The 26,900-nt window shown below is 30.2% G+C and overlaps 2 protein-coding genes across 2 annotated transcripts in view; one reads left to right on the forward strand and one right to left on the reverse strand.

The window, feature by feature from the left end:
• Positions 1-4,104, forward strand: part of LOC129220997 (ankyrin repeat and IBR domain-containing protein 1-like) — a 50,970-nt gene extending 46,866 nt beyond the window's left edge. Inside the window, exons 17-18 of the mRNA XM_054855433.1 lie at positions 1,934-1,977; positions 3,716-4,104. Coding sequence (XP_054711408.1) covers positions 1,934-1,977; positions 3,716-4,074 — 403 coding nt within the window. The 3' untranslated portion in view covers positions 4,075-4,104. The remainder of the gene's footprint in view (positions 1-1,933; positions 1,978-3,715) is intronic.
• An 8,115-nt stretch (positions 4,105-12,219) lies between these two features.
• LOC129219904 (NADH dehydrogenase [ubiquinone] 1 beta subcomplex subunit 3-like) lies at positions 12,220-26,111 on the reverse strand. Its single transcript, XM_054854219.1, has 2 exons — positions 25,867-26,111; positions 12,220-12,473 (listed from the first exon to the last, which is right to left on the reverse strand). The coding sequence occupies exons 1-2, from the start codon at positions 25,995-25,997 to the stop codon at positions 12,305-12,307; spliced, it is 300 nt and encodes a 99-aa protein (XP_054710194.1). The 5' UTR covers positions 25,998-26,111; the 3' UTR covers positions 12,220-12,304.
• Between the last annotated feature and the right edge of the window lie 789 nt (positions 26,112-26,900).

Raw genomic sequence — 26,900 nt, forward strand, 5'->3', positions numbered from 1 at the left:
AAAAATAATATCAGGGGTTTGTCCGAAAATTTTCACAGGGTCCGTTTTTTGTGAAAAATCAAACAATTTTGTGAAAAATGAATTAATTTTGTAAAAAGTCAAATAATTTTGCAAAAAAAAAATTTTTTTTACGTGAAATTTTAGAATTTAGAGATGGCACAAACTATATCATTTAAACTTAAACTTGAGTGTTTTCCTCTTCTATGATGAGAATATCATTCATTAGTGTTTTTCTAGTATTTGGCGGGGGGGGGGGGGGCATCGCTCTCTCAAGTATCAATATTTATCTACCATTCTACATTATGTTAAATTATACTAGAAATATTTCTGTGCAGTATTTAAAATAATTGTAACAATAAATAAATAGAATTCAGACAAGGGTTCAGCATTTAACTTTTTGACCCAAGACACTCTTAAAAAGAATAGAATTTCTTTTAAAAACTTATAAATTCCGTAATTTTAACGAAAATAAAAAGAGATTTTATTTGTTTACCTCTTAACAAAGCGTACTAAACATCAAAAATGCGAAAAATTGGATTCCATAGCTGATGCAAAGAGATTGCAATTCTCAAAGTGAAGGCATCAAAAGTATAAAAAGGGCTTGCAAGAGAAATATTTTGGATAAAATTATTTTAAAATTGCATTTTAGAGTCCTATGATAAACATATTATTAATATCTGTAGACAAGTTGAAGCAAAAAATAAAAAAATAAAAATAAAAATAAATAAATAAATAAATAAAAATAAACCATCAATTCAGCATTTTAATTTTTGACTTATAAAAGAAAATGGAATTTTGCTTTAAAAACTTAAAATGAGCGTTCTAACAAAAATAAAGAAACTTTTCATTTATTTGCTTCCTAATAAAGCAAAGTTAGCTTGGAAAAAAAAAAGAAAATATAATTCTCATACTGGATGTTAAAAGATTGCATTTTTCAAAATGTAGACATCTAAGGAAAAAAATAAGTCAAGTAAAAGAGTTTATTTAAAGTTAATCATCCTTGTTAGCATTGAAAAATCAAACCCATATAATTTTCTCCCAAAATAACAATTAAACATCGCACCTCACCGTAAAAACGCAAACAAGCTGGCAAAATGATTAGAATATTTTCTAATCAAATCATTATAAAGGTTTAAGGCCAGAGGCTAAGTGGGGATAATTTTGAAGTTTGTAACCCTATCTGAAGGGATCATATTTTTTCCCCACCCTTACTATCTCTTTGCAGTTCTAAGTTCATTTCGCTGATATATATTATTATTATTATTGTTTATTAAATCAAGAGCTGGGAGAAAAGTGCTTACCAACCCCTTTTCAGAAAAATTTACAACAACACTGCTACTAATAAGCTATGATAAAACAAACCAAATTATTTAAAACCAAACTTATTTTCAGCTGTTAATTTCTTTCCAAGAAACAAACAACAAGCATTATATTTATTTGGCAGGAGCAATTATTTATCGCTTGCAGGAGCATCACAAGAGTGCCGATTTTTATTTCTTTGCAAAATTAGCAGATTTTGTATATGCTGATCCCTCTAATTTGACTTTAAAAATGGTTCCAAAAACTATCGGTTTTTATACACACAAATATGCGTTATTTTGCTTCCAGATTTGCTCTTTCAATAACAATTTGTGAAAGATCCGTTCTTGTTTATCAGAATTTTGTGAAGGGTCCGTTTTGGTTTGGTTGATCAGGATTTTGTGAAAGAGCCGTTTTGGTTGATCAGATTTTTGTGAAGGGTCCGTTAACGGACCCAAATATCCTCTGGCCAGACCCCTGAATATATATATTTTTGTTTTTATTAATGTAACTTCAATTAGAGCTTTTTTTATAAATTGAACCTAAAGGGTTGTTAATTTGAGCGTCAACTGTATTATATTAACGACAGTTTTATTATGAGGGGAAAAGTTATTTGTTATTTGATTTTATGCAGTACCCTGTGTGTTGGTGATATGCTATGTTCAAATGCAAGTTTAGGTAAGTATCCGATATAAAATTTAAATTTTTTTTTCCCAATTTTTATTTTTTAAAGTTTTTTTTATGTTACTTTGTTCTATAATTTATCGGGTTTTATTCAGTTCTAATTGATTATTAGCATTTTTATTATTAATTTTCTGTAATATACTTGCATGTGTTATGTAGTATGCATTTTTTAAAAAAAATCTTTTAAATTTTTAGTTTTTTGAAGTACTACATATTTCTTTTTTTGTTTGTTTGTATGTAATGCATCTTGAATTATTTTTGTGGATGTAATGAGCCTGAATTATTAAATAATTAGTTTTAAGCACTTAAAACCTATCACTTTCAAAGTTACTTAATAAGTAATGAAGAACTTTCAAATTTATTATTTTTTGCATGTTTTTGTTTTTCTCTTGCGATTGCTGTCTTAAATAAATATGCTTGCTATTAAAAGTATTTAAAAGAATAAACTATCAAATAATTATTTCATGTAAGCAAAGCATGAACTTGCTGATATGACTGTAAACTTTTGGATAGTTAATTTATACTTATTATTTTCAATAATGTGCATTCAAAAGGGATACAATATGCTAATCAAAATCTATGCAAAACGTACATTAAAAATCAACTACTTAAGTTGTTTAAAATTATATCATTGTACCAGCAGTTTATTGTTTCTAAAACACATTTAGAATTTTTTTTAACCAATGTTTTAATTGATTACAATACAATTTAACTGTTTTTTTTTTTTTTTTTTGAATTTGAGAATTAACTGATTGTGAAAAATCCCTTAAATAAATGAAACATCATGAACTGAAGCAAAATTTGATTGTTTTAGTAAAATAAGAATCAGTGTTATATTGAAACAAAAGAAAAGAAGAAAAGATTCAAAATGCTTAATTAAACTTTAATTAAGCAAATACTTGCATTAATGTAAATAAATATTTCGCTCCAGCGAGTAATTTTTGATTGCAAGATGATTTTTCCCATGAAAAACCAGATTCACAGGTTTCTTGAGGTCTCTACGATTTTTATAGTGCAATGTTATAACTCTTGATGGCCTTAAATCCGAAAGTGTGGATTGAATTGCACATTTTTGATAGCTTGTAAATATAAATCATTATTTTAAAATTATAAATTACTTTTTAAGCAAAGAAAGTTTTTGCTCTTTAATTTTTTTCGTACTGTGAGTGTAAATTAAAATTCAATTCTAAGAAATCACATGAACTGTTTTGTTACATCCTCATATATATGATAGCCAATGATCGAGCAATACTCCTGACATCATCAACAATGAAACCCGCACCACGGCATGATAATTATAATATGTGTTGGTAATGTTTAAAATGCAGGGAAAAGCTTTATTGTGACAAGGCTGAACTCGATCCGGTCACTTAACTGTTTTACTGGTAAGACTGTCATTTAAGAGAATGAAGAAACGAAAAAGTGATCAACAACGAACACTACCTACTGGAATTTAGGGTTAATCTACTGGAGTTAGGGTTAAAATTTCAACTATCAAAATATCTTTAAACAATGCAATTGCTTCCTTCAAATGTAAAGCAATTTTCACTAGTACAAAAAATAGTATTGAATCTAGAGCTAATATGGCAACATGCAAGTACTTCAGCTCCAATGCAATAATATTTTAAAGCTATTTTATTAGAAACTTTTAATTTCTTTTTCATATGCAGTTTTGTAAAGTTTTTACCACCAAAAGTTAACTTATGAGTTAATTTTTTGTTTGTCGCAACAGGAAATGTGGCAGCAGATGAAAGTAATGATGTTGCCAGGAGCAGTGAAGAATTGGAACCTATTGCTGAAAATTCACTTCCTGAAAGTTTAACTTCTAAGAGCTCTGATGCTTCTGATGTCACTGACGTAATGGAACCAAAGGATTTATTGCCAGAGAAACCAGATCATTTTCCATTTTCATATTCTAATGGGCCCCAACAAACAACTATCAATTTTTACCTCAAAAATAATTCTGATGAAGATACCAAAAATGTGAACATGAAATCGGACAGCTCAAGTTCCAAAACTGAAAAAGAGCTTTTTGCTGTTCAAAGGACAGGTGACGTTAGTGACATTTCTGTTGAAAATGATGCATCTTAAAACAGTTGAAAATCTTTTTATAAAAATGCATTTACGCCAAAACATTTGAAAAAAAATTCTTCAGTGAATGTTAAGGAAAAAAGTATTTGATAGAATGATGACATATATTCTTCCTGATATTTATTTATTTTCAAGGAATTCAATAATTTTTTTTAACATTGTGATCTTATTTGTGTAAATTCAAGAAACATTCAAATTAGCTCCTAATATAAGGACTTAAGGTTCAAAGGAATGGTTTAAGTATTATAAAAATATTTTTGTAGGTTTTAAAACTATTGTTAAACAAGTATTAATTTAGTTGCCAAAAGAAGGAAAACTTTTGTCCCCAGTTTACAGTAGAGTTGTTTTTTTGAATAAAAATTGCAAGGCCCTTAAAATTTAATTTTTGTATTCTAGGGCTCAAGTATTAAAGGATTAAGTGCCATGTAGAAGTTTTTGCAAGCATTTATTTAAAAAAAAAAAAAAAATCCTTTTAATAAACCCTGGTAGGAGAACAACAATCTGATCTATTCCATTAAGTAACAGTAGGCTTGCCAGATTTCTGAAATGTTCAATTGGGACACCAGGATGCCTCCACTCCCCTCCCCCAGTGTCGCTGGTATTCAGAAGAGAACACCCTTGGCTGGTTTTTAGAGTGTTTTTTAGAAGGTAATTTATTCTCAGTGCTGTGAATAAATGGTTACTAATTATGAACCAAAACCTGGCAGATAAATTTAAACATTTTTTTTTACACGTTAATATTTATAAGTTACTTTACTCAGAAGCAATACTTTGAATAAGGAATAAAAATTTGAATAAAATTTCCATTGGCTAGAACTTTTTTGGTTTTGATCTTGTAGTAAAGCTCTTTACAAAAACTAATCCAATACTAGTTTTACAAGTTACAAAGGATAAAGTAATTATCCTAAATAATCCTTCAACGTTAGTTATTTAGAAACTTTTTTGATCATCTTTTCTCCGATTTTTTGGGACACGAAGTAAACCGGCCGGGACACCGGTATTTTGTCTGAAAAACGGGACGTCTGGCAAGCCTAAGAAAAATGGCTAATTAGGCAATCTTATCCCTGAAAGCCTTCTCTGTATGCTTTTTAATACAATTTGAATGAAATGTTACCCTTTATATTTTTAGTTTAGATAAAAAGTATTTTTGTTTCGTATAATTAGTTTATCTTTCTGTATTACATGGCTATTCCATAGTAGAAAATCCAGTGATATGTGTTCTGAATTGAAGAACAAAATAATGGCAGCAAAAGTAGTTGTTGTTACCTATTTTTATAATCAAAACAATCATTACTCTGTGTTTTTCTGTTAGTTTTGCATAGTTTACATTTTTTATGATTGTCTTGTTACTTACTGTTTTTTTTACATGTCTGGTTATTTCTTTTTCAAACAAAAAAATGCTTTTGTAAAAATTGTGATAAAAAATTTTAGTCTCGACTATGTGAACTGCTATTTTCTAAGTTGTTTTCTATTTTATGTTTGTGATATTTTGTTACTTTTTCGTTAGTTACTTTTTTTAAAAAACATTTTTAGACGATTTTCCTTGCAAGGAACGTATTTGCTTAATTAATTGAACATTTTGCTTATTGAATATATTTACTATATAGTTGACTAGCTTTAAGAGCCAAATGTAAAATATTCTGGTTAAAATTTAACCACACAAATAAAAAGCATTAAAAAGTTGGAACTCAGTAATTTTTGTCTTTATTGGAAAATAAGAGAACATGTCCAAAATTTAGACTTTTGCCAAATCAATTTTTTTTTTGGAAACAGTACACTTATAGCTTTTTTGTATTATATCCAAAAGTTTAGTTGTCTCCTAGTTGATTGTTTTCTAAATTGTTTGCTATTTTATACTTGTGATACTATTTGGTTTTATGTGCAGTTAAAAAAAAATGTTAATGTGATTTTTGTTATAAAGAATGTTTTAAATAATACAACTAAACATTTTTGCTACTTGGAATTAAATATAAATGTAAGTATATAAAGCCATATATATTTATAATTTTACAATGAATTATGAGCTTATACAAGCTTTTCAAGTTTTAATGGTGATAAAAAAGGTTAATTATAATAAGTAACCAGGCCTGTCATTTGGAGGGGGGGGGGGGCAGAAGAGGGCAATTGACCCCCCTCTAGAAAAATCAATGAATTTTCATTCATCAGCTGTTTTCCAGCTTAAAATAAAAATTAACATTTTACTTAAATAAAAAAAATAGCAACCTCTCAAAACATCTTGCAAAATTGAAGCTAGTTTTGGTAACGTTGGACATATAATAAATTCAGCCTTTATGAAATAATTTTTTGTGATTTCATAGAACTGCTTTTTCATGGGCTTCTTTCTATATCTAAAATTTTAGAGGGGGCGGGGGAAGCTTCAAGTTAAAGGAAAAAAAAAACTTTTTCTTTGTTCTTCATTTGTTTACAAAGTACTGTCAGCCCCACTTAATTGGATAATAGGTAAACAAATGCCTTGCTTATAGGAATAAAACTTCCTGGAACCAAATATTTCCCCATAGATGTAATGTTAAAAATCCCCACTTAATTGAATAATTTCCCTGGATAATCGAATAATATTGATTAGCTTTCTCTAAGAAATTTCTGAGAAAACATTTGAATAAATGAAAAATAAGTTATGTAAGAACAATTATTGACATAAAAATGTAAAACAATATTTTTTGCCATCAACGGGTGAGAAAACCATTCATATTACATCAAAGACATTTCTTCTATTGTATCTTATTTTTTTGTAGTTGCCATTACGAAAAAAAACCCCCCTATAAATAACGCATTTGATAATTAAATAGCACAAAGGAATATACAGTGAAATACTTTTAACACGAAAACGCTTAACATGAAAAATCGGTTAACACAAAAGGATATCGTCGTCCGAACTGTGTACATAGCAATTTAATACATTATTTTTATTTTAAAGCAAAACAAACTCGCTTACACAAAATTTTTTTCTTATTTTCGATCTTCAGTGAAACAACGATCTTCAGTGACCAGTTTGCTGAAGATCGTTGTTTCACTGAAGATCGAAACTGAATCACTGAAGAGACATTAAAAAAAAAAATAACTGACATGTTCCCAAAAACACAATAATTTTTTATTTTCATTTTATCCCAATGGATGTCACCTACTAGTTGTTTGAATGGAATTCGAAATAAAAGTTGATGGCATTGAAAATATTTGTAAGTATTGTTCTTTTATTTTAAATCTTTTAATGCAAAAAAATATTTTGGTCCCCTCTGTTTTGTGTTAAACCTAATCCACTGTACACAATTCATTCAATAATAAATTCACTATTACAGAATTTATCAAAAAATAATGAGCTGAAAAAAAGGTGACAAAACAAAGATTTCATAACTCAAGTCGTAAGTTACTTTTTTATACTTTTGATGAAAAACTTTTTACCAGTAACATTATTTCCTTTATATAGCTGTTCATTTATTGTTATTACATTTTAAGACAAATATTGTCAATTTAGAAAGATAAAGAAAATTTCCCCGCTTAATCAAATACCCCGCTTAATTGAATAATATTTCTTGGAACCGACGTTATTCGATTCAGCGGGGCCGACAGTATAAAAAAAGATTTGTGAAAATTTTCTGTTTTAAAATTTGACAGACCTTTACCCTTTTAAGGGAATTTATATTTTTGTTTTCTTCAGAAGACAGTTGGAAATTCATTATCTAAAATACATCGTTATAATTCTAAAAAATGTCTAGAAAGTGCTTGAGCCTTCCCCCCCATGTGCTTACTTCTTATTTGCTAGTTAAGTGAACAGTTTTTTGGTTTTTATTATTTTTTTTCAGTTTAAAACTTTTTCAAAAAACTTATACAATAAGTCTTGATAGCTTGAAAGAGTCAACGAGAAAAAAAAAATCTATTATTTGTTCTGAGTTACTGTAATTCATACTTAATACATTTTTTAAATATAAAAATTTTGAACTTCATTAAGTAAATTTGACCATTTATTTGTTATACAATGAAATAACTTGATATTTTCATGATTTATTAAATTATCACTCACAAAAATTCATTTTTTTGTCTTTCAGTCATATTATATGTAGCTATGATACAAAATATTTCCTCTTCAATAAATCTGTACTTCACAACCAGACTAGCCTAAATCCAAAGATTGCGACTTTCCATTTATTAGTTTCTTGCGTGTAGAATTCTAGTCTCAATCGAGCAATGTGAATGTAATTCTAAAAAACAACAACGTTGTAATTAATTACCAGTGTTGAAACAGGGTTGGTTGTATTCAGTAAATTACCGCCCATTAGCCAGGGCTAAAGCAGAAATACGTGAAATACACTTCCAGCTCAGTCATTTCCAGCCGAGGACTGCAGTTTCGTGCTTATTAGCACTCATCAGCCCGGCATAGGAAAGTGACTGAGCTGGAAATGGAAATAATGGAATTGCTAATAAGCACGAAACTGCAGTCTTCAGCTGGAAATGACTGAGCTGGCGGTGTATTTCACAGGGTTGGTTGATTTAAATCATTTTTTTAAAAAACAATCATTGATTTAAATCAAGTGATTAAAAAAAAATCATTGATTTAAATCAATTGATTTGAATCAAGTGATTTTTTTAAAATCAAAATCCTTAATTAAAATCAGTTCATTTTATTTTTATGAATTAATTTTGCATTTTTAGAATGTATTGCTCTAAATTTAACTGCACTGCATTACAAAATCTTAACTTCAACAGGCAAAACTACGTAGATCCCTCTTGATGTGTGTGACGTAGATTTTCATTCTTGTAATATTGATTTTACTCCAAAATTACAGTTCAATTCTGTATAGAACCAAATAAAAATTTTTAGTTTTTCTCATACACCATCACTGATATAATTAAGAAAAGTAATTGCTCAACATATTCTTTTACACTGAAACGTACATGATGATGGAAACCATATTTTTAAGCAAAACATAAATCAAAATCACTTCTTATTGAAGTATTATAACGTATTTATAAATCATAAAAATGTATTGAATAGTTACAGAACTTATCTTAGTCTGAAAAGTAAGCTGAATAGATTCATCTACTGTATGAAATATATTATGTTTATAAATGTAAAGTAATAAATAATTATAAATTTAATAAAAAGAAATTTTTTTTATTTAAATAAAAAAAAGTCTGACTTTTTTGATTTAAGAAAAAATTTATAAAAATCACGATATCTGTGAAAAGAGTGTGCATCCCACCCTTTGTATGCAAAATACAAGAGTTTTCCCTCTCTCCTGTAAAGTAGCGATTATGTGACCTACATCGGTCTGGCTCTGAGGTACAGAAATGCTCTGAACATGTCTTATTTTGCATTGTTTCCTAATAATTTTACACTATTCCTATCAAAAGTATACTAATTTTGTACGTACTCAAATAGTAGTAGTTTTTATTCATTTTTGCTGATTAATGAACTGTGAATGAAATTTATGTGCTGTCTAACTTATAAAATGTGAAACCTTTAAATTTTGTTAAGCTTAAATTTCAGTGACTTTACTTAAAATAATTCCAAAATTCCTTTTAGGAGCATTTTATTTTTTAAATATATAAACTTGCAGATGATGAGAAAAGGTAAGCATTTTGTAAAGCGTGTCTTGTCTGGTGGTATCAAATCTTATTAATGAAGCATTTAAAAGTTTGTGTCAGAAAATAGCATTAAATACATATATTGTGGGTGTTTATGAATCACTTCAATTAATGTTGAATATATATAAAATTTTGTTAATGTATTTGCAATTGGACTACTGTGATGTTTTTAAAGTGTGTTTATAAAATTGGAAATAAATTTGTTAAATATATTAAAACAAAGTATGCTGTCTTTTTTTTAACACAATAAAATGTAGCTAAAGAAGAAAAAGATTTTTGAAAAAAGTACATCTAACTTCATAGTTGGGTTGTAGTTTTCTTTTTTTTGGTTTAATTATTCAGGTTTCAGTATCAGTTCAGTAAACGTTAAAAGCATATTTACACAACAAATTTATCACAAGAATTGTACTTGAGCTATTAATATTTCTTTTCATATTCAGAGCAAATTTGCTCTGAATATGAAGTTTTTAAGAAAATGTGACTTACACTAAGTAGTTTTTCCAATCACTTCATCAGGAAAAGTACATTATGAAGCAAAATAATACAATATCAGGCTTGGACGAAGTATATCAGTTGATATATATCACAATATATATTCAACATTTATTTTGAAAATATGATATTTTGCTATTTATTTTTTCAACTACGGTATTTTCAATATAAAAATTATAATTAATCGTACTAATATTGTTCATTTTTTTTATTAAAAATAACCAAAAAAAATATGTATTATATTTTTACGATGTTTTAATACATCATTAATGTAACGAAGTAATATAATATTCGTTTTTTATTTTATAGTCATAAAATTATTAGTAGTGGAACAAATTTAATTCATATTAAAAGTGCCTAGTTAAATATTAAGCGTTGGTCAGAAAAAAAGAAAATGTCTTATGACTGTGTACTGATTAATGCATATTTTTTTTTATTTATGAATCAGATAACTGTAAAAGTAGCTAGCAGAAGAAAAATGAGTAAAGCAAATAATGCTAAATTAACTCCATTAAAAGTGTAAAATGAAATATTAGATGCAAATAATGAAAGAAACCTTAATCTTAATTCTGCATATTGTCTAAATAATATAAGAAAATAAAGAGTGATTTAAGGATGTATTTACTATTTTGAAGGCTTTAGTTTGTGCTGATTGAAAATATCGGATATTTTGATAAATATCCGATACATATATTTTCGAAAATATCGTATTTTCGAAAATATCGTATTTTCGAAAATATCGTATTTTCGAAAATATCGTATTTTCGAACCTTGTACAATATATTACAACTATAATTTACTACTTTTGTAGAGCTACCAAATTTCGAAAATCTAAATTAGTAAAAATAAGAAATAATGTAGAATTCTACAAAACTGCAGACTACTGCATTCAGGTGTTTTGAGGTTACAAGAAACCCCCTTTTTCAGGGCAAAATAAGTGAGCTTACGGATGAAAAGACTCGCAATTTAACGCTGTATTTTGGGGAAACTACGATTTTTTCGTAGCAGTTGGCAGCTCTGCTTTTACATTATTTAAAAGATTCCAACAACAATACTCAATATTTAAAGGAACAAATCTGTTGAAAAATTATAATTTGAAGAATATTTTTAAGGAAAAGAATTATTTTATGTATTTTTCTGCGACAAAATGCATTTCTCGGTTTGAAAAATGTCATTTTAGATTTTTTTTTTCCGAAAAGAATTCATTTAGTAATTCAAAAAGCAGGAGAGGAATTTAATTTCAGTGAATGAACTTAGAAAAATGCATCTTAGCTATACTAGCTTAATTCAGTTAATTTTGCCAAAGAGAAACAGAACAGGCCCATTTAATCAGCCTCTGTTTAACAGGAACTCTGTTTTAACTGAACATAGTTAATACAAAAATCAAAAAAGTATAGGAAAAAAATATGTAATTACGCATTTCAGTTATGAAATTAAATATAAACAATCAAAAAATGGATAATTAAAAGAGATTGACTTTTCTTTTCGATGTGATGCTTATAAAAAGATAGCAAAATTATGCAGCAATTAGCTGGTCAAAAAAGAAAAAAAAAATGACCGACTTTTTTTATTCTCCAAATGGTATATAAAATGCTTTTTTGAAAAATTCACTTGTTTCATGAATGTTCATTTTAACAGTTGTTTCATGCCATTTGGAGCTGTTTAATTGTGGAGCGCAATTTTTAAAAGCACATTTTTAACTATTAGATTTTTTTACTCCCGTTTAACCGAAACTTCTCTTGACTGAATTACACCAATCCTTTTTGGGCTGGTTAATGAGGAGTCAACTGTAGTAACACTAGTTATATCAAATCATTTTTGTATAGTTCATAATAAATACAAAAATCAAAATTTTGATAAAGATTGATTAATTTTTTTTTTTTTAAATCACTGAACTCTGATATTTTAAAACAATTGTATGTAAAAATCGTTGTGTTTTAAGTAAATTACATCATGTTAAACTTGAAAAGGTGTGTAGTTAAGAGAAATATGTTGATATTTTGCTCTACAAAAGAAAACTAAATAATTACTAAATGTAAAAAATCATTGCTAACAAATCATTTAATTTTATAAATTTACTTGAATACAACATAATTACAGGTAAAGTGTTTTAACTAATTTTTGCACTATCACTTATTCAGTGATGATGATGATCTTCTTCCGGATAATAGTGGTGATAAACTTTTTCTCCAACTATGGTCAGGACAGCAGCAACAAATCCCCATTTAAACTTTCGGAAAAATATTTCATTCAGTTGTTTCCATTGGCCGTTTACGGACTCTGGTGGGTACCTCCACACTTCATTTCTGTGGAAAGATTAAATATGAGAACTTCTTAATTTTCATAGAATCAGAACAAATGGCTTTAATGCCTGACACTTCATTGAGTAATTTATCATTCTAGATACAACCTCACTTTTACAATATCACAAGAGACTATTAATAAACAATATTATACAGATCAATGAAACGAGAGTAACATAGCATTCACCAGACACAAAAACGTCAATTATGTAATTTTTTTGAAATTTATTGTACAGTAGAGTCTCAAAAGGTTGAGGTTCCGCTTAATTCGAAGTGCTTACTTTGTATTTTCAGTTACATTTTTTAGTTTCTAAAAAATGACTTTCATTGAAATATGAAAATAAGAATTTTTCGCTACTGTTAAACTACACACTAAAAGCAAATAATAAAATACAGCAAATACTACAAACAGTAAATAATAAAAAATGCATTAAGAGGTTGGTGTGAACAACACTTTCTAAGAGGAGCAAAATTTCATCAACTACAAAACATGGATTAAGAGATGCCTTGGAGATAATAACTTGATACGTAAAATTAACATATTAATTTGCCGCAGAGAAGGTGTAAAGATGTCTTTTTTAATACCTGATTACAATCAAAAAAGTTTACAATTTGACTCTGCACAAGTCGTTTATACAAAATTTAAATCTACTACTAACCGTTTTTTTGCGTTATGCAAGATGCATATACATACGCTTGCAAGTAAAGATACCGATGTTGCGACAAAACTCATCAAAATGGATTTGGGCATGAACAAAATGCATGTTTGGTTGCCTACAAATTTGCACACATAAATACATAGAAACATCACAAAAAAAAAAAAAAAAAAATCAAAATTTGTTTAGAGGTAATTAAAAGCAATATTTTTTGTTGAAATTTCAGTAATTAATTTTCATGAAGAAAGTACTCCTTTTTCTTTGTACAAGGAAGTAAAAAAGTACTCCTCATGTCATTCGAAAAGAAATTTTAATTTAGAAGAATTTTCCACATAATCTGAATTTTTAGTAATCCGAGGTGTGAGCCCCAATTACCACAGATTTTTGAGACCCTTCTGTACTTCAATCCTCTCTGACACAGGTGGTCACAAAAAAAGGACATTAATTAAAAAAAAATCCATATATTTTTTTCTCTTTAAAACTACAAAAATTGTAGCAGAGGTAGTATTTTGTTCAAGGATGGATCCAGAAATGTTTCAAGGAGGGGGGCAATTGATATTTAACTTACTTCTTACAACATATCTGGGTTTTTCATGCTTGGTGGGGGGGGGGAGGTTTGTTGGACGAACTTTTTCCATTAAAAGAGGTATTCAAAATTTTAGTTTTATAACTTCAATTTTGTAATATTTTTGGGGAATTCTAGAATTCCTTTCCCCTTATCGAAGTTCGCCAAAAACAGGGATTCAATTCGGGAAAATTGCTGGTGCAGGATTCCTCAAGGGAAGGGCAATCACCCCTCCCTTGTATCCGTCCTTCATTTTGTTCTCTTTAATAATCATGGAGTACAAAAAAAAAATGCTTTTTTCTTCTTCTGCTGTCTCAATTTCATTGCTCAAATCTTCCCATTTTTGAACCTCCAAACAGGAATTTTTCTAAAATTTTTCATTTGTTTCAAAACTGTAGACCAATTGTCTTTTCCCTGCTGCATTCAATAAATTTTTGTAAAAGATTTAAATTCATTTTGGAAAGGATAAACATGTTTTTTTTCTTGCCTTAGGTAGGTGGTGTCACAAATGGGGAAACCACCCACTGTGCAAAAAATATCTTTAAAAACTTTTTTTAGTGCAAAATTACACCCACTCATGTTGATATTTTGCTATATTTCAAACATTTTAATGATTTGAGCTGAAAAGGGTTAATACATCATGAATTGCGATTTTTAGATAGATATAATAATTAGCCAACTTTTCATATATTGAATTGCTGGACAAAAAGGATAGAGTTACCCTATTAATTTTCAAGCAATGGAAGTTTAGAAATGGGTTGATTCTCGTTTGGAAATTGACTACAGTGCTTACAAGATATGAGAACTTAGATTTTGTTTTCATTCACACTCACTGTAATTTCAGCTGTATAGGTGAAAATTAGCGGTCGCCACTCGCCACGTGGCGATTAAAGTTGTAAAAGTGGCGATTAAAAATATTGTTATCGGTCGCCACCCCTGCCGAGTCAATCTCTACTAGGATTTCCAATGTATAATCACTTTTCCCCCCTGTTCAAAGCTTCCTTGCTTCTCCAAAGAAGCATTTCGTTTCCCCACTTCTTTTCCCCACCGCAACAGGGAGAAATTTAGCTGCAAGTGTGAACCGTCATTACTCATTAGCACTCTGCACTTTGAACTCTGACACGTGCCCCCTGCCTTGCGATGGCTGCTCAGCGATCACGCGGTGGAAAGCGCAAAATTGAAGATGAGTCGCCTAAAATTACATCATTTTTTGTGAAAAGGTAAGTGATCAATTTTTTTGCGTTAGATTTATTTATTTATTTCTTGTTTGTTGGAATTTAGACTTGGTACGCATTTTATGTTTTGCAGAGTAGAGTTATTTTACATTACTGAGATCGTTTCTTAAAAAAAAATGTTTCAAAAAGAAATGCAAAATATTATTTTTGTTCCGAAATAAAAAGCAGCAAGGAACAATTTGTTTGAGGAAAAAAAACGAAAATCGTTTTTTCGATAAGCGATGGCGCTTTACGAAAATTGAAAATTTCGATCGCAGAAAAGGACGATTCTCATACGCTATAAATAAGTGAATTATGTAGTTTTGATTTCCATTCTGTTCGTATGATTTATTTATCTGCCAAACATGCTTATTTTTGAGTTTGGCACAAATTTTAAAAGCAACTGCATTTTAAAATGGCGGCACAGAAAAGAATGTTTACTCTTGCAAAACATCGTGCGCTAGTAAGCACGTTTTTCCGGATATCGATTTTTTTGCACACCAATTTTTTTTAAATTTTTATTTGATTTTTTAAAATCAATCTCAGTAAAAGTATTCTTTTTGGTGTGCTCAATGAAAATTAAAATATAAAAAATCGGAGATGAGTTGCATCGACGTACGATCGATCTGCGGATGTCACTTTTCATACGATGCATTATCATACGATTTGCCGAGCGATACAATAAATAAATTGTATTTATACTGAAAATAACTTGGTATTTTTAATCAATATGCTTTGTACTGCTCACTAATTGGAAAATAAAAAGATAAATTGTAAGCGGAAAGTGGATGGTGTGCATGCTAAAGCTTGCTGCTCAAATATAGCAAAACGAAAATATTTCGCATTGCACGTGACATCGATGAAACTGAAAAAGCTGTAAATACTATATTAATAGTAAAAACCGTTTTATAATAAATTTAATCATTTAAAATAAAAAAAAATACAATTGAGGTTTTTTTTTCATAAATTGATTGTATTTGGGAATAATTTCGAAAAGTTTTTTTTTTTTTTTTTTTGATGCAAAATTTCGCAGGTAAGTAAGATGTTTCAAATTCATAGGTGATATAGTTGCATAAAAATAAATAAATGTTTGCCGATGAAGAAATAAATATTAATTTTTTTGCAGATAAATTTAGCAAATTTTAATTTATTTTTTCTTTAAAACAATGCATAGTTAAAATTTAAACAAAATTTCTTAAACATTTAATTTATGAAATGTAATAATTTTTAATCCCTTGATGTTTGAAAGATCAGAGCCTACCCTAGGCCTAAATTAAAATTTTTGAGACGGGAAATTCTAAATTTATGGAATGATAAAATTTGAGTCTGAAGCACAAATGCAACTGTAAACCAGTTTTCATGGTGAAATGCAAGTGAAACGTAAATTTTGCATTTCAAATTTCATATCAAATGCAGTAGGAAATTTGAAAATCTTTCATTTTTTTTTCTGGTTTTTGGGTTTAGTACACCACATGCGCTTTCCTGTAAGACAGGGGTGCTCATTCCCCCCCCCCCCAAGCTCAATGGCGCAAATTCCCCTCCAAAAAATTTCTAAACCCTCTTGTCCTTTTTATTTTTTATTTTCAGCCCACTTTTTTATTTTATTTGTTTATTTTTAAATATTTTTATTTACTTTTTTTATATTTTTATTTATTTATTTATTTTTTAAATATATTTTGCTTATTTATTTAGTTTTATTTTTTTAAAAATATTTTTATTTTTTAAAAAATATTATTTATTTATTTATTTATTTTTAATTATTATTGTATTATTTATTAGAATAGTTCTGTGCTACGCGAATGAAATACACAGAAAAAAATAAATAATAATAAATAAATAAATAAAATTATAGCATTAAACAAATAATTTTTATAAAAAATAAAAAAAAATAATTTAAAAAAAAAAATTCCCCCCAAAATTGTTGATGGCACAACGTGCGCCATAATCCCCCCCCCCCTGTGGGCACCCCTGCTGTAAGATAATATAAACTTGATTTTTTAGCAATCTTTGAAATAATGTTGGGAAGCTGTTCGTATTTGAATGGTTTTGATTAAATTTGCACTTTAATAAATCTCACAGATTGACACAGATTAGCTTTTAGTGCAAATGATTTATAATTTTAGACTTTTTTTATTTATTTATTTATTTTATGAAGCATTTGCATGATAAAATAGGGTGAGGTTTCATAATCAGTAGTATATTTCCACTGAAAAGAAAAAAGAACAACTTCAAAACTTCAGTTGAAAATTGCTTTAAAAAGTAAAAATAATTTTATTCTAATATCATCCATACTACTTCTACACATAATTTTTAAAGTCTGCACATAAACCATAAATAAAATGATGTTTAACCATCTTTCAACAATATTTTTCAAAAAGAAAAATTGCATTCAAAATATAAACACAGCATTTATACATTAAAGAACTCCTCCTCTCGTCCCCCCGAATGGTAACAGAACTAATTGTTTACTTTTTAGAGAAATTTTCAGCTGAAGCTTTGAAGTCTTTTTTTTTCCCAAAAATATTTTCACACATAATACAGATTATTAAACCTTTTTTTAATTAACCATAGGGTTTTTTTTTTGTCCTAATGTAGGAGTCTTGTGACAACTGCTGCTTCTAATAAGCCACCAGCTGTATCAGAATCTGATGCTAATGATGCCCTTTCCACTGATGCTTGTGGTAGTCTAGATTCTCAGAGTCTCTCCTCTGCTGCTAATGATGATGCCCGCTCAGCTGACTTTTATAGTAAAACTGACCCTAGTCTGGATTCTGAGCCCGTAGTTGTCTCTATTGATAATGATGCCTGCTCAGCTGACTTTTATAATTATACTGACTCTAGTCTGCATTCTGAGCCAGTAGTTGTCTCTATTGCTAATAATGTCCGCTCAGTTGACTTATGTGGTTATACTGACTCTAGTCTGGATTCTGAGCCAATAGTACACCAGATTGATAGCATTTATCATCACCCTACCACCTCCAAGCCCAAGGGCACTGTATCATCAGAAAGGAAAAGATATTTCCGAGAGGAATGGAAAGTAGTGAAAGATGATGAGGAAGCAACTAAAGATAGACTACGTAATTTAGTGATAGATTCATCAGATCCGTGGGCTATGTGGTGCAAAGTGTGTACCCAATGGGCCCCTACAATTGGTCCTAAATTCTGTACAAATTTTGTTAAGAACTGTTTGCCATTCAAACCACCTCGTCCAAAGAAAGAGACTGTAAACAGTCATTTCTCCAGTGCTGCTCATGCTAAGTGTTTAGAAAAAGCTAATAATGTAATTGAAAAATCATCCACAGAACCTTCTATTTACCAACAATTAATTCAGATAGATGAACATACCCTAAAAAAGATGACCTGCTTGATGAGAATTGTTTTTTATTTTGCTATGAAAGATAGGCCTGCAGTTGAATTTTCTTCTGAATGTGCAATGTAAAAGTTAAATGGTGTGGATTTGGGTACCACATACCACAATAGAATATCTTTTACCGTGCTTTTGCAATATGTTGCTAAATCTTTACAGAATAATGTTATCAAAGCATTGAACCAAGCAAAATATCTAGCGGTTATGACAGATGGCAGCAGCACGAAGAAAAGTACCGAATATGAAGCCATTATTGTTCGCCATGTCGATAGTGATGCAAAAATTACGAATTCTTTTGTAGGTTTGTGTGAAGTAGAAAATGGAGATGCTATCGGCTTGTGTAACATAATTTCGAAACGTCTTCAGGAGGCTGGCATACTGGAGTGGGAAAAAAAACTCGTCTGCTTAACAGTGGATGGAGCCTCTGTAAATGTTGGGAAGCACAATGGTTTGGTGAAATTAATGGATTCTCCTGTACATATTCATTGTTTTAACCATGTATTGGACTTGTGTTTAAAGGACGCTGTTAAAGGCAATGTAGCTGCCAACAAAGCTATGACTCTTCTAAAGACTATTAGTAGTTTTTACCGAACAAGTCCCAAGTTAACTAGGGAGCTATTCCGTGCTGGTAAAGCCTTGAACTTAAATCTTTTGAGTTTTAAAGCAGTGTGCGAAACAAGGTGGAGTGATTCTTTGGAAAGCTGCACATCAGCAGTTTTAAGAAATTATGCTGCTGTTGTTCAGCATTTAATTGACATTACCTCTCAACATACTCTCAGCAAGTATACAAGTAATGTTAAAGCCACTGCAAAGGGATTGCTATGTGAACTCACAACATATGAAGTTGTAGAGTTCTTTCATAGCTTTTCAGATTTCATCTCTGTATTTGCTCAAACCTCTAAATACTTAGAAAAAGCAGACATAAATATTTTTGATGCAACAGAGTGTATCAAAACACTTAAAATAAGTCTAGTTGACTTTGGTTCCTTTGGAGAGTTAAAGGCACAAAAGAACTTACTCACATTTTTAACTAGTGTTGACGACACGGAAATGATGTTCAAAAACATTGAATTGAAAAGACAAAAGGGGAAAAGGCTTCATCAGACCGAGGACAGCTTTAAAGAACTGTGCCTAAAAGCATCCTCATCTATCGAAAGACGTTTCTCTGAAACTAATGAAGAATCGGTAATTGTTCGGACTGCACGAATCTTAAACACGGCTTATTTTCCAGCAAAAATTTCCAGTGACTTTGGAGAAATTGAAGTACGTGATTTTTCAAATTTATTTAATATTCCTATTGACAGAGCATTGCTAGAGTGGAGAGAGTTGAGGAACATCATGTCGGAACATTTCAGACCAGAAATTACGTTATGTGAATTATTAGTCAAGTTGAAAACAGAAGCATTTAAAAATTTGCACTATCTATCAGAAATCTTAGAAATTATTTTGACCATTCCTGCCAGTAATGCAGAAGTAGAACGAGTTTGGAGCAGTGTAAGCCATACTTTAGAGGACAGAGCATTATCGATGGGTCAAAAAACCCTTGAATACAGACTTCAAATCAAAAGGTCAAAAGTATCGCTTGATAATTTTGATCCTACCAATGCTGTGAAATTATGGTGGTCAGACACCGTCAGAAGCAGACGGCCCAACTTTACAAAATAAGTACACCTAATCATTTCTTTTAAAAATTAAATTGTCCTGTATCCTAAATCATGCTTTTAAAAGAAATTAACAAGTACTTCTCATATTTTGTAATTTTTTAAAACATTAGTAAAATCAATTTAATACAAATCAAATTTAAAAATGTTTTTGTTTAAAGCATTTTCAATATAAGTAATTGAAATTTATCATTATGTAATAATATTGTATATAATGTGCTAAAAATAAACAATTAACATCCAGTTTCCTGTTTTTAGCATTATTACGTATTCTCCTTTTTAATTTTCATGTTTGTCAACTAAAAATTATCAATACAAACTGTGTTCTTTTAGTCAAAAAAACAAACATATATATAGATAGATATGCTTTTTATAAAATATAAAATATTATGTATAGAGTATGAAACTTAGTCTTAATCTTATTTGTGACACAAATTAATTAAAAATAGCTATTTATTATTTAGGTTTTGGTGGAACAATTACTTAGATTTTTTTTTATGTTGAGTTGATTATAATAATCACATTGTACCTCATCATTAAACTCAAAGCTGAAATTCTAATTCAATTAAATTTTGAATATTATTTTTATTCTAGCAAATTTTGCATTTCCTCTTTTTAACTTTTCCTTTAAGCACATGCTAATAATTGACGTCGACAATGTTTTAATTTAATTTTTATTTGAAATACACTAAAACTTTGCAAATGGGGGGGGGGGAGTGGATGATGAAATTGTAATGCTGATGAACATTTTCAGTCATCAATCTTATTCAACAATTACTAGTTAATAATACTCTAGTACTATAAGTATGAATAATTAAATTTTATATGTTTTGGAAACCATAGATTCATTTAAATCAAGTTTATAATGCGTGAATGTTCAAAAAAATTCATTCTTTCTTAAAATTTCATACAAAAAGAAACATGTGCAAGATTTTAATGTCTGTTTCCGCCTGGTTACAAATTAAATGCATTTTGCATATATCTTCTGGGATATGCTCATGAATAGTTGGCAGGTTATAGATTTAGAGAGAAAAATGTTGAATGTTTTGTGATGATAGTTTTTTTTCGTTATAGTTGCCATTTTAAAATGTGGCTATTAACTGGAAAAAAGTGGCCACTAATAAAATTGAGTCTACCGGCCACTGGCTACTAACCAAATTTCCCAGTTTTCACCTATATTCAGCTGGGTTTAAGACAGAGGCATATAATAAAACTCTAGAAATATGTTACATATTAAATACTTGTTCATATCTTGCTTAAAATTTCTTTTTTTCAATTGTTAAGTTTTTACACTGAATTTCCCATTGACACATGCACTCTTGGCAAGACTGCTGTCTTCTTTTATGACTATATATCTAGGGCACAAGTATTGGGCCCATGGGCATAGACAGAGTGGGGCTTTTAGGGAGGAGTAACCACACCTCCCTAGAGAAAAACCTCTGCCCCCCCCCTCCTCTGCCTTAATGTCACCAAAAAGAATTAATTGTAAACTATTTTTAGAGTTTCAATTTCAAAAAATTTCTACAGAGCGGCTTAACTGCATTTTCCCTTTCTGAGATAATATAGTTTAAAATGGTGTTTTTTGAGACAAATTGCAGATGATTTCCTGGGTTGAAACCATCTCCCCTGCTTACTTTATGTAACGTCACCAAAGATAACTTAAAAAATTATACAGTGAAATTCTGTTACAACGAACTGCAAGCGACCACAAGTGTTATTCGTTGTAATGGAGTTCAAACAATGTAGTGAGCATTAAATTGGGATTAATTATTTATGTCGTTGAAACGGATATTTCATTGTATTGGTATTCGTTGTAACGGGACTGCACTGTAGTTTATCTTTAAGGGAACTCGGAATCTCCTACCTCTTTCCCTAGCATCACCAGATAGCATAAAATGATGATTTTAGAACCTCAATATCGACAAATTTCAAGGGATAGAGAGCCCTTGAGACTACTCTTTTCTCTTAATGTCCCAAAAGAAAGTAATTTTAGGTTTTCAATTTCCAAGGGAGAAAGAACCCCTCCCCCTCTTCTTTATGAACATTTCAACTTATGGGCAGCTCTCAAAAGGTGGGAGCAAACACAGACCTCAACTTTGAAGCTTCAACACCAAATAACTTTCATTTTAATTAACTCAAAAATTTTTGAGTTAAATTATAATACTGTATAGAGACAAGAATTGACATAAATTATGGAAAAAATGCTCTTTAAATGCCCTTAAAAAAATATTTTCTTTGCTAAAAGGCGCATTTTTGGACATACCAAAACGTTAACTGAGCAAATGTACCATTAAAGAAAAATTTTTTAAAATTATTTCCATACGTTTCAAAAAAAATTTAAAGGTATGAATCTTACACTGAATAATTTTTTGTTAATATTTTACACAAATAACAAAAGTAAAGACAGATTATTCACTTTGTAAACGATTTTAGAAAATAGTAAGTTTGAAATTGGATGCATGTCCAAAATTTACGATCTTTACAATGCTATTTTTTGAGAACTAAGTATATGATGTTTTCATTTTAAAGGTGTTTATCGAGCCTCGGAATCAATTTTTAATTGTTTAAAAGTGTTTTCATAAGCTTTTATGCAGTATCTTAGAAGAAAAATAATTTTTTTTAAACGTACATGTGAGATGTCCAAATGGCGTTACGATCTTGACGCCGATAATTCTGTCCATTTATTCATAATTTTTGATGATCTACTGTCTTCTAACCTCAATAAAAAACGTTATTATAATGTTATCTTCTTTAATCCATTGGTATTCTGCATAATTAATATGTTACACATTGAACAATACATAAATAACAGTAGAAACATGGCTGCTTATGATCGAACCGAAAGCCATTTTGCGCTAAAATCGCCAAGCAAACCTCCGTTGGCGACAACACAGTATACGATAAGCTAAAGGTTACCAGAGGGGAATTCCAATTTGACAAATGTAGTTTATCGTCAGCTGTACCAGTTTTGGCGACTTTATCACCTGCGCTAGCAATTTTTTTTTTTTTCCGCTTTTATTATTTTAGAATTCTTTTTCTCTTCTTTCTTTTGGAAACATAATTTAACGATCTCCAAATAGAAATACGAATTTCTTTCTTCAATAATTTTTTTAGACATCATTTTAATTCTTATGACATTAGAAAAAATATTCATTATTAAAACTGATGTCACTTTTTACAATTGTATTATTTTTAATTTGAAGCTTTTTTTTAACCTTGCATCAATTTCTTCAAAATCATTCCAAAACTTTATTAAATGTAAGGAGCAGCATGTATAGCCATTCAAGTATTTCATTAATATCCTCTTTATTATTAAATTGCAAAATTTAAAAAGTAGTAAATAAAATTTTCATTTGAAAAGTTAAAAATCAGATTAATAATTGTCAAAAATGGTGAAACTTACGTTATGATGATGTCCAAAATCCCTTACCTACAGGAAAACAATGTCCAAAATCTGTTACCTACAGATTGCTGATTTAATTTGCTAATTAACAATTTTTACAAATACCTGCTGTCTTTTCATGTTCATATATTGTGTTCTAGGTATGCATACTATGGAATAAAATCAAAATTGATGTCAAATTCGAAAATTTTTGAAAGTGCTCAAAGTTAACTTTTTTGTTCCCACCTTTTGAGAACTGCCCTTATAGCTTCCAATTAAGTCTGTAAAACTTCATGAATATAAAAAAAAAAACAGAATAGCTTCTGTATTCTAAACATTCTAACGTCATCAAAACTAAAAACAGAAAAATGCATTTTTGAGATTTTTATTTCAAAAAATATCCAGCTAGAAGAGCCTCTGAATCTTTTCCACTCCCTTAACGTCACCAATTGCTTTTTGGAGACTCTTGAAAAATTCTGGGGAGATGCGGCCATTCTTTGATGTTACCTAGGAAAACCCAATTGACTTTAATTTAAACAAAATATTGCCAAGGGAACCCCAACACTACCCATTTCCTTAACTATACTATAATTACCAAAACCTGCAAGTTTCAACATGAATTTTAAATATTTGTTTGGAGCTGGACCCCGAAACCTCTCCCTCGACCATCTCTAACTGTAAAGATCTACTGAAATTGTGTTTGTAAGACTTCAAGTTGGGTAATTTTCTGGGGGAGATTCCTATACCCCTCCAAAGCCATGAATGGGCATTCTTCACTTGTAGTTTTTGGTATCCATCTATTGCACATTAAGAATTTTCCTATACTGAACTTGTATTGGGTTTTGTAAAGTCAAAGTTTTGAATTAAAATAGCATTTTATAATTTTAGTTTTTATAAAAATTTTTCATCAATGTTACATGAACAAGTTTTTTTTTGAGTATTCAAGTATAAGAGTTCAGTTCATATTCCCCATGATATTCTGCCAAGGGCGGATCTAGAGGGGGCCCATGGCCCCTCCCAAAGCCTTTTGAGTGAAGGAATTTTCTTAAGAAGAAAAAAAAAAGAAAAAATTATTTTTATAAAATAAAATTAAACACGTGTGTTTTACATGACATACACCGCCAGCTCAGTCATTTCCAGCCGAGGACTGCAGTTTCGTGCTTATTAGCACTCATCAGCCCGGAATAGGAAAGTGACTGAGCTGGAGATGGAAAACCTCTTAAGGAAGCCAAGAGTGCCAAACAAACTGGTAGCTAATATAGAATTAGTGCAGACCAGACGAGTGACCGAAGCAATGGTTCGGTTATTTAGGTTTTAGTTGGGAGAGAAATTATATCCCCCTCCTTGAAACAAAACTTTTATTTATAAGATTTTGCTTCATCGTTTACTTCATTTCTTCATGGATCTATAAATGATGGACGATCTATAAATGATACTGTCCACTAAGTACACCTATTGCTGACAAGGCCATAAAGAGAGCCCAAATTAGCATTTTTATGACTTTAATTTCAAAACTTTTCTGGAGAAGAGCTCCCTATTCTGCTGTGCTAAGCGCAAAAGTTGTATCTGCATCCGAGTTCGAAATGAGAAATTGTCGTTTAAAATTGTGTGCCTCCATGTACTTGATACAGATACAACTTTTTCAGAATTTTTTAACAAATATTTCCCATTCAAAAATGACCATAAAACATCGTATTTAAGTAAAATATGTGACAGAGAATCCCTTTGTGACTGTAACTCAATTTTGATGAAAAGTGCAGATGCAACTTTTGTGCTTAACAAGATTCTGATGCTCCTCCACAAATGCCATGAAAGATAACTAATTATTATATTTTCGAACTTCAATTGGGAAAATTTTCTTGCAGAGAGTAGCTTTATCCATTAACCCACACCGGCTTAAACTGACCTTCTTGGGGCTTCAGTTACAAACGAATTCTGGTAGAAGCCTCTTTCTCCTCCCAGCTAATATAGTGATGACAGCTTTAAAATAAGATTTTTCATGAGTTGTTCATATATTCCTCTAACACGTCTAAAAATAACTTAAAACTGTTTGATAAGCCTCAATGGCAAAACATTTACAGGAAGAGGAGATTCCCTACACCCTCACTCTCTTTAATGTCAGATAATATTGCCTAGGTCAGATAATAAGGTAACATTTTTAGGCTCGACAGCAGAAGAACTAGAAGAGCACCCAATCCCTCTCCCAAAATATTTCGGTTTTAAAACTTCATTTTCCAAAAAAAAAAAAAAAAAAAAAAAATGTAGACTAATTTTGGAAAAATACTTGGAGATATCAGTTTTGTAACAATTTTGAGAGAGATTCCAAAGTTATACCCCTCACTAAAAGTCTCCAAGACCTAAAACTGAGTTTTTAAAACTCCAGTTTCAAAACATTTCTGAAACTGAAAAACAAGGGGAAGGAAATTTCGTGTCGGCGAAAAGTAGGGGAACTATTTTTACAAAGATAAAAAGTGAAAAGATTTCACAAAAATGAATACAACAAAGAAGGATTATTGAAAAAGCATATACAAACACGAAAATTCCAACTAACCTTAGCCAAGGATCTTTCAACCCATGTTGTGCAAGCATTCGTTTTGTTGTCATAAGTTGAGGACAATCTTCTACTTTATAAATTCTATAATCAGGAATTTTTGGAATTCCATGGCCGTGATCGCCACCCATTTCAATATCAATGAAGACTTTTTAAAATGAATTTTTCTTGAAGGACACAGAAAAGCAGCAAAAACGTAAACAAAAGATGTGGCTATTGATCCGGCACAGCCAAGCAGTGAATAAGGGCGGTACTCAACGCGAAAATGCAAATTTGCCAAAGCCAACTGCGCATGCTCGAAGAACTGCGCTTGAGTTGATGATGATTTTTAAATTTGTACGTATTCATTTTACACCCGTTAAAAAGGTCCTATATTACATATTTTCGTGTGAGTGCGGATTATTTCTAACAGACTTTGATACTTTTTCATCAGCAGTTTTCTTTCCATCGAAAAGACAAGACTGCAGCAAATGACCGCTTCTTCAGCTTCCACATGTATTTTCGCTGCTTAAAAAATATCTAAATCCGTCGAAAGTTTGTACCTTTAAAACATTTCAAAAAAGTCATACACGATCGATCATTTGGTGCAAAGTTCATCCTTTTTGTTGTAGTTTTTTGATTAAAAGTTTCCTGGTTTCTCATCTAAAAGTTTTCCAAGCAACGTCTCAAAACGTTGACTTAGGCTGCATTCGGAAACAGGCACCGGTCACACCGGTGCCACCGAAAGCGTTCGGAAACGATCGAGTCCCAATACGTTTTCAATTAGTAATTCAACCGTTTCGACCGCTTGCAGTGGCACCGTTGCGACTGGTGCCTGTTTCCGAATGTAGCCTTAAAGATTCGTTGCAACAGCATAATTTTAAACCGTAACATATCGTTGAATTTTTTTTAAACTTGAAATATTGACTGGTGTACGGTTTGCCAGCCGTCCCGATTTGACCGGCCAAGTCCCGGTTTTTAAATAAAATCCCGGTGTCCCGGCCGGTTTACTTCATAGAAGTCTATGGTTAACTTCACATTCCGGAAAAAGATAA

This window comes from Uloborus diversus, chromosome 4 (assembly GCF_026930045.1).
Source record: "Uloborus diversus isolate 005 chromosome 4, Udiv.v.3.1, whole genome shotgun sequence".
Lineage (NCBI taxonomy): Eukaryota > Metazoa > Arthropoda > Arachnida > Araneae > Uloboridae > Uloborus > Uloborus diversus.